The sequence below is a fragment of the Haplochromis burtoni genome, unplaced genomic scaffold (genome assembly GCF_018398535.1).
Source record: "Haplochromis burtoni strain Fernald_Lab_line unplaced genomic scaffold, NCSU_Asbu1 Contig_262, whole genome shotgun sequence".
NCBI lineage: Eukaryota > Metazoa > Chordata > Actinopteri > Cichliformes > Cichlidae > Haplochromis > Haplochromis burtoni.
The window spans coordinates 452,729-461,657 of NW_024582623.1; the positions used below are offsets into that span (position 1 = coordinate 452,729).

The 8,929-nt window shown below is 40.7% G+C and overlaps 1 protein-coding gene across 2 annotated transcripts; it reads right to left on the reverse strand.

Moving 5' to 3' along the window:
- Positions 1–2,125: 2,125 nt before the first annotated feature.
- Positions 2,126–8,692, reverse strand: LOC102302605 (BTB/POZ domain-containing protein 1). 2 transcript variants are annotated; one of them, XM_005943277.3, is made up of 8 exons: positions 8,101–8,692; positions 6,745–6,901; positions 5,763–5,868; positions 5,474–5,671; positions 5,127–5,319; positions 4,948–5,035; positions 2,631–2,777; positions 2,126–2,536 (listed from the first exon to the last, which is right to left on the reverse strand). In XM_005943277.3, the coding sequence occupies exons 1-8, from the start codon at positions 8,514–8,516 to the stop codon at positions 2,378–2,380; spliced, it is 1,464 nt and encodes a 487-aa protein (XP_005943339.1). In that variant the 5' UTR covers positions 8,517–8,692; the 3' UTR covers positions 2,126–2,377. The 2 variants fall into 2 exon arrangements, with proteins under 2 accessions (XP_005943339.1, XP_005943340.1); XM_005943278.3 differs by having other exon boundaries at positions 5,127–5,256; positions 8,101–8,691.
- Positions 8,693–8,929: the final 237 nt, after the last annotated feature.

Consider the following 8,929-nt stretch of genomic DNA (forward strand, 5'->3'; position numbering starts at 1 on the left):
GTATGTATATAAAAATAATTAATTATCCAACTGTCTCACAGCACTGGAATACAAATTACATACAAATTACAAATTACATAACTCCCACCAGCTGGACAAGTAGGTGAACACAAACACACACACACACTCACACACTATCCATTCTGCCTGTGTAAAAGGTGTGTAAAACCCCTTGTATTTTGTGTGTAGAGAAAGCTGCGTGAAGTCTGGGAAATTGGCTCAACTGATGTAGTCTAAAAATTGCTTGGTGTAACACTTACCACACTCAGCTTTTGACCAAAAGAAAAATACAATATTTCAGGTTTTACTGATTCAGTTTTGACACTGATGTGATTTTTGCTGTTGTTGCTTTGTGTCTTCAGATGAAGACAGGAGTGTGTGCATCCTTTAGGTGTGTTATATTACCACAATTACATCTGGGTACATAATGTAAATGACAAATACACACTGTAACCACAGACACATCATACACATATGATGCATGTCTTTGGCAAACACGAAAATGTGTTTTTATAAAAAATGCTAAAAACCAGAAAAGAGAGTAAAGACCTTGCTTCACTTCACTTCCTTCACAACAGAAGAACCCCATGCAGGTAATACTGCCTGCTCATATGTCAGCATCATTTTTTGGTACTGTGAGAGTTTTGCTGCACAACATTTTTTGCAGCCACACTAATTAGAGGAACCATTTCTAGGCTGAGTACTAAAAGTGGGGTTCCTGATTATAATCATGCTTCAGCACAACATAAACCATTTAGTCCTGTACAGTCAGTGTCAAAAAACAGCAGAGAGAAAAATCCCCTCTCCTGTCATCAGTGTTCATGTTCAGGCTCACTCTGTGAAAGACGGCTCATTCATCTGCCATCTAACCAGCCTCACACCACCCACACACCTAGAAAGACAAGCGCACACATCAGAGAAACCACAAATCCCTGTCATGGATTTGTAATCTAATAAGTGCAAGAAATCATCCTTGTGACTGAGTTATTCCCAATAAGCTCCATGTTTGCCTGTTTGTGGCAGACGTAACAGGAAGCCTTTATTAAGTTCTTTGAAGACTTTAAAATATATTTTTTAACAAAGTACAGGTAAAAATTAGAGGACTGGTAGTGCTGTGGACTATTTGTCCTCCTGGTTCTTGAGTGTTTTGTGTCGTGGGTGGTAAAAAAAAAAAAAGGGAAAAAAAAGCTGCCTCAAAGTGATTTTCTTGGTTCTTTCTCTTATGAGGGCCGTCTAAGTGGGCAGGCAGCAGAAGCTCTCAGGTCCCGGTGACTCACCTGACAGCCTTCGTGGATCACTCTCCTCATCAAAGCCCACTCACAGCCGTCTAAAGTGGCCTTGTTTGCACTGCCTGTTTCATATGAATGTGCACATTATGCAATTTAAGAGCACTTCATCTTTTGAGCTGTAGACGCAGCTTTCAGAGGACAGCCTTCTTTTCACTGGCAGAGTAAGAACAGAGCACATCCAGCAAAGAATAATTGGGCATTATTGAGATGTGCGTCAGGATTAAGGACGACACTGTAACCACGACGCCGATTACTTCTCTTGATCGTCTCACAACCCCCTCCTCTAATCTGTTTTGTAGTATCTGAATGCATGTAGAGGATTTGGCATCACCTAGTGACACAAAGAGGAATGATATAAACTGTACATAAATATTTACCACAGCATTTGGAACAGGAAAAAAAAAAAATCTCACCTTTTAAGCCATATTAAAAAAAACCAAAACATTTATTTCCCCATAAAACTGGAACGTTTATTTTGTTGTTGCTGGTTTTTTTCCCCGTCTTCTTTTTTCATTTTAACTCTAAGCAAACATGAAGTCATAAATAACAGCATGTACCACTGGCAATGTTACACAACATACACACACGGAGCGTGATTACAATGCCAAAACAAAGTACTTGAACAGACACATGTTGAATACATGATAAACAGTGCACAATAAAAAAAAATAATAAAAAATGTAAATATTGTACTTTGGATAAATGCATCAGCAAAACAGATTGTAACTGTCTGCAGTCTGACGTGCAGCTCAGATTCACATGTTAACAGACAGACAGCTCTCAGGCCTGTCTCCAGGATGTGTCTGTATTTAGATCATTCATAGCCGATGATACACTTTGTCCCCCGAAAAGCTTCTTTTCTTCTTTTTTTTTTTGACAACAGAGCTGTGATTTTTCCACAACTCAGGTTGTTTCCACATTGCTGATCATGCCTGTACACCAACATCGTATAGACAAATACAAACATACAGCACACACACACACACATTCGTTATTCCATAGGCTCGTGAGGCACCAAGAACAGTCCAGTCTTCCCAGCAGTCCGAGGTCTCCTTGTTTCAGTGTACCTGAATGACACTGCAGCGAGTTCAGCTGTAGTAGATGATTTCTGGTATCTGCCCGTCCTCCACGGATGTGCCGTTGTTATTTCCAGGTGAACTAAAAAAGAAAAATGTTGTCTTGGCCCCCGATGCCAATTCCTGGGTCACTTTCTTTAACCCTTTAGTGCCATAATGCGAGTCGGGGCCCTGAGTTATAAAATTAAAAAGACAGACGTTAAATTAAGCTCATTTTCAATCATTCCTTCAATTCAGTTTTCAAATACAGTAACCTCAGGCTGACCTTTAAGGTGGCGCACGCAGTGTAGCTGACGCTGGGTAGGATTTCCACGGGCTCTTTGAACATCACTCGGAACGTGTTTGCTGTGCCATCGCAGCTGAAACCTGTCTCGTTCTGTCCCAGTGTGATGCGTTTGTCGCTCTCTATGATCTACAGAGGAACAGGAGAAAGTCTTCACTGAATGTACAACAACTAAATCAACTTTTTACACAGCTGGCAGCATCAGTGTCACATCTGTTTACTGGTGGATTTCTGTAGCTGTAACAAACGTGGAAGCCCCCTGAAATAAACTGTTACACAGCACATATTCAGCTATGTCTCTTCTTACTGGGGACTAAAGTTAACAGGCACAGAGACCAGCCTGTGACCGCTAAACTGCTGAATTCAGTCGTCGATCGTTTACGCCTGTGTGACTGAGGTTTTAGTTTAGTTTAGATGAGCAGCAGCGATAGGAGGGATCACACGCATAAAGGGCCCCAGGCAATACTTTGAAATGCAGGGATGATGCAAATCTTGGACCTTTACATCACAGATTGTAATCAGAACATCTACCGAGCACTGTAAGAACCCGGGCTGTTCACTGGTGTACAGAAGCTTCTGTTAGACTTTTTAACAAATACAGGGAACTGAACAAGTCAGTTGGCATTTGATGGCGCATTTTTAGTAAAATAACTGAAAGGCAAACACGTGTCAGGGCTTGGTGTTTGACAGAGATAAAAGGTCAGCTACTGAACACTCGCTTTTAGCAATCGCAGTATCTTCAGCCATGTTTTATCTTAAAGCTTGTGTTCAAGCAGGAAACAGAGAAAACCGTCATATAAAGAGGAATTATAAATTACACAATAAAAGAGAGTGAGGTTACCATAAAGCAGATCTAGATAGCACACCCTTTTTTGGTATCTTTATTGCATATTTTGGAAAGGATATTACTACTGTGTTCAGATTTTTAATTTCCCCACTTACCGGTATTTTTTTTAACATTATTTCAGCTTTTTTCATAAAAGCAATGTTTTTATCTTTATTGCCAATGTGTGAGCGGACTGTAACGTTACTTAAAAAATAAGATCTTTTCCAGCTCTGGGTTACCTCCAGCAGCCTGTGCAGTAACCTTAATGTGAGGGACTCGGATGAGTTGCCCGCTTCTTAACGCCTTGCCTTTGTCTCTTTCTTCCATTCCTCTACAGCACCAACACTGAGCAATACTGGCTATTTTAGATTGGAAATGGAGTCCACTAATTTCTAATGTATGCTTTCCTTCCTGCTAATGGTACTGCTAGCAAAATCTGATGTGACTGGAAACACTAGCTAGCTAGATTGACTCTACAGCTAAGAGGATTAATAACATTAACTAATGTATTATGTGTGTATTATATAAAACGATGCTTTTTTTAGCCTGTAATTATAGAATAAAAGCTTTGATGCATAAATAACAGTAATAAATAACAGGAAGACCCAAGGGTAATGTCAGGGTTCAGTTACCTTACTATAAATATTATACTGGTATAAGGAAGTGAGGCATACAGATTATACACTGGTGTCTCGCTTGCTTTCACACTGAAGAACATTATTCTGAAATTGTCCCACAATTTGTAGATTTGCAGTTTTTTGCAAAACAGTGAAACTCTGCCTCTCATGTTACTGAACTCAGTAGCGCTTACTTTTCCATTCTTTTGTTTCCCTTGTCCCAATTTTTTTGACAGGTGTTGCTGCCATCAAATTCAGAAGGAGCTGATGTTTTTCATTCAGTGGTAAAAATTTCTTATTTTAAACATGTGACATTTTTCTCTGTTTTTCTGTGAATAAATTACATGTTTATGAGATTTGCACTGTATCCTGTTTTTGTTTACATTTCACTCTCCATCCCAATTTCTTTGGACATGACACACAGTATACAAAGCTGCAGGACAGTCTTATGTATATCTCATCATTATTTTGGCCAATGCTAGCTCTTAGTTTGAGCATATGCTGTATGCTCATGCAAGCTACAGAGACCTGGCTGCAGTTTAGTTAAAAGCCTTGAGGAATAATTTGGGGGATTTTACACACTGAGCACTTAACTTATAGTTTAAAGCTAAGATATATTAAGTGAGGATTGATGCTTGTGTTACCACAACTCTGTATTTTAGAAAAGGTTGTTTTTCTTGTGTTTTTTTTTTTTTAATTCACTTTAATATTTCAAAGTTGTTGTTTTGTTTTTTACTTGCTGGCAATAATATAAAAATGAAATGACACTGAGTTCTACTAAAAAGTTATAAACCCACTCATCAGCAGTGTAAGTATTTTTTCTTGAACCTCATTATGTCTCCGTGCCAGAAGTTACCTGTATGTTGACCTGATAGTCAGTGGGTCCATGTATGGAACCATACAAGCCAAAACCCACTATGGATATTCTTCTGTTAACATTGAATCTGCAGAGAGAGAAAGAGATGGAAAGAAAATGAGAAAAATCAAGTGTTAATAATTAAAAAACAAAAAAACAACCATCAAGCCTCCGCTCACCTGATCCTGTCGCTGGTACCACTGTACCCCCATCGACTCTCAACCTGCTGGAATCTATTAATGCTGCACTCCTCCCCCCTGAGGCAGCAGCGAGGCCTGTCGATGTAGTCGACCCGCGGTTTGGGGTTTACTGTAAAGTGTAAAAACAGATTTACCACCTCCCGATCGAACAATATTCCAGACTGGGCAGGCCCTGTTGCACAAGAAAGAATATCAAACTGGTTTCTGTGGTTTGAGTTGTACATGAGGAACATGATGGATATGCTTAGTGATGGCTGAATTGGTAAGAAGAGTGTTGCAAACATCACAGCATTGCAAATAAACTCATATTTCTGTGATTCACTTACCGGCAGCAAACTCCTCAACAGTCATGAGCGGGAAGCGGATGAGCGGGAGGGCTTTCCCCAGAACCTTCTGTTTGTTCTCCGCGGTCAGAGGAAGCTGTTGCCTGTAACACTCAGCCTCCGCCCAGCGGACCACCGCTCCAAACAGACGGTTCTCCCTGATGCTTAGTGTGTCTCTTTCAAGCACCGCGCAAAGAGTGTCTACACATGCAAATACACAAAAGTCTTAATATTTAACAACTCGCATGCAAACCGTGGACAAGAAAACACCTGATCATAAACGCTCACATACCAAGGTCAATATCTGTAAATCCCTCTGCATTTATTGCATCTGCTGTGCTTTTGTCGATGGTGTCTAAGCAGAGACTGGCGAGCTGAGGCTCATCAAATAACCTGGCCTGTAACGAGACCACAAAAGTATCCGTGTAAGTGTCGATTCTGGTCATTTATCTTGAACGCACCAAAGGAGGGTATCGAATTTACCCCCAAACACGCTAGAACAAGCAAAAACAAAACTGAAAGTTTAATGCAAACACTAAAACAATCCAAGTTGGGTGGAACCTCATAATGCTAATGAATAAATCTCCCAAACCACCACTGCTAATAAAGAAAACACTGCTCAGAATATGGTTGCTTTAGCTTATTTACAGTATTGTTTATAGTTTTGTTCTAGTTGCTGCTGAGACCTTTTCTACCCCCCAATCAGATTCAGTAGCAGCCTGAGGGCACAGCAGCCAGCCACTGAACAGAATGCTGAACCCAAACAAACGGCAGCATAAACCAAAAATAGAACAGCTAATGTTGTAAAAGTCCTGCCAGCGATGGCTGGGAGGTGGTCTGGTGCTGACACACACACACACACACACACACACACACACACACACACACACACACACACACACTTAAAAGAAATACAGTTTATCTCTAACTGTAAGAGCTGCTGTTGAACAGACGGTAAGAGCAATGCCAGATTTTCATTAGATTTTTTTAACATATTGCCTGGAAAATGCATTAAAAAAAAATACACATAGCTGATATTAAAACCCTATTCATGCCCGCCATTAAAGAAATCTGACTCTTTGTAGACTACATAAATCTGACTATTTATATCTAGTGCCATTGAGGATGGTTCAAAACCAAGCAAGTTAACTTGCAGAATTAAAAGGAATATTTCAACATTAAAAATTTCACAAACCAAAAGTACAATCCAGGCCATCTGGAACTCTCAGTTTTAACGTAAAGGATGCACTATAGTCGAGGAGAGTGAAAGTAACCTGAGTGAGAAGCATAAATGCGTTGTCAGCTCTGAGATGTTTGGTGAGGAACTCCACGCAGTGCCCCTCCAGAGCAGGGACCGCATACTTCTTAGCCGTGTACAGAGTCGTCATCACCGTCTCGGGACCAATGTGGACCTCGTCAGAATAGAGGAACCTGTAGAGAGGAAACAGGCACCAGAACAAAGGGAACAATTACATTTTCATAGTTATTCTACGTAAATTCTTAATATTTGTAGGCCATGCTAAGATGGAGGTGCCTCAACATTTTGAGTTACAAGGAACAAGTTCATACAAACATCACTACTCATTTGGCATAAACTGAAATGGTCCTCTAGATAATCACAACAGTTCTTTACTCATTATTAGCTTGAATCACCAGACACCCTGAGATACGATACTATCACAATATTTCCCTCATGATTTGCTATAATTGTAATTTTTACCATTTTGCAATAAGCTGAGTATTTCAATAACATATACAGTTATTTATTACCTAAATATATAATCAAAGTATATATTTTATCCAATAACATAAAGTTATGTGCTTCAGTTATTTTTCTGTTGCAAAATGAGATTGTCAAGCATAACAACAATGTCACTAAAATCATCCATCAATGTTGCCCTTCTGTGATTGAATGGGGTCAAGTTGGCAATATATACTTTGTCCAGCTGAGTGTGTCCATCATTTGTGGTGATAGTTGGGGTTTTTTTTTCAGTTGAGCCCATTTATTGCTTGGCTAGCATTATTTTCTCCTGCACCACCATCCTAAATCAGAATCAGAATTATAATTTAGGATGGTGGTGCAGGAGATAAGCCCTCTTCTTAGTAGAGTAGTATTACAGGGTGTTTTCATGTACTTATTATTTATCTGTTTATTTTCATTCATCTAATAAAATATCGATATTTGGTGTCCCTGCGTCGATACAATATCGTGAAACTGTACTGTATCGCTATACCCTCCCCCACCCACCTCTTCTAATTATTAGTTTCTTAGCAGTTCGTATTTGAGTTTTTACCTTTCAAATTCTTTAATTTGAAAGAAAAGGTCTGAAGGTCACTTTGCTGTGAGACCTCTAAAATCAGGAAGTCAAATTAATAAGTGATAAACTGTTTTTAATAGAGTACGTTAGAGCGAGGTTTCGTATTTTTCATTAGGGTTAAACATGAGAAATCCCCTAAAAACAATATGGTGGGCCACATAAGCGCCTTGACTTTGATTAACTTTTAAATGCTGTTTTTAATGTTTATGTACACTTTGATCATGAGGTATGCATGAGGTTTTTACCACCCGGAAATAGTGTGGTACTAGGTGGTCTCGAACGCAGGCAGGGCTTGGGGTTCACCTGTCCTACCTGAGCAGCGCGAGGAAGGCGGCCGGCTCCACATCAGGCAGCTCGATTTCAGCAGAGGTCGTGGCCATCCCACCGTTAAACATGGCATCAAAAACGGCACTGCCAGCGGCCAGGACGAACTTATGGGCCGGTATCCTCTGGGCCTGTCTTCCTTTCCCGACTATGAACCTGACGTCGCTGAGAAGCTCGTTGTTGAAGAGGAAGGCGAAGCGCTCCTTTAGGGACCTCTTCGTCGCCTGCCAGTTGTACATGGGCTCCCGGTGAAGGCCGAGGACGGGCGGGGAGCCGGACGGGGTAGGAGCGGAGGCTGGGACGTTGGAGAGCGCTGCTGGTGCTCCGCAATGAGCCGAGTTGGATGCTGCCTCCTGACCGTCATGGTTTGACGGCAATCCGCCACCACTGCTCCCGGTCGCCATAACGACACACTGTTTTTCAGTGTACTTTCACAGAAACGGCCTCGTTATTGACACGCAGACACGCACTCGCCGTAATGTTTTTGTTGTTATTCATTTACGTGGTATCCATCGCAGCAGACGCCATCACTCATCACTAGCTACCTGCTAGCTACAGAGTCTCCGGAAGTGGCGTGGGTATACTTCCTCCAAAATACTTTTTTTTGTCCTGAAACTTTATTGTTCACTTCTAGATAAAAAAAAAAACGAACAAAGAAAAAACTTGAACAGTGTCTTAACATACAGATTTTTTTCCTTCTTTTTATCTATATGACCGTTTTGGGCACAATACAATCGGCAAATACCTCTCAAGAACCAGGAAACGGGCAGGGAAAATCATCACAGACCCCTCACACCCTGCACACAGACTTTTTGAT

What these genes read in the sequence shown, in the direction of transcription:
- LOC102302605 (XM_005943277.3), bottom strand. Translation starts at nt 8,516, where the DNA reads ATGGCGACCGGGAGCAGTGGTGGCGGATTGCCGTCAAACCATGACGGT. An exon ending in ACTATCAGGTCAACATACAG is followed by an intron (nt 2,778 to 4,947) that starts GTAACTTCTGGC and finishes GTTCCTCTGTAG; the next exon opens with ATCATAGAGAGCGACAAACG. An exon ending in CTGCGTGCGCCACCTTAAAG is followed by an intron (nt 2,537 to 2,630) that starts GTCAGCCTGAGG and finishes TTTATAACTCAG; the next exon opens with GGCCCCGACTCGCATTATGG.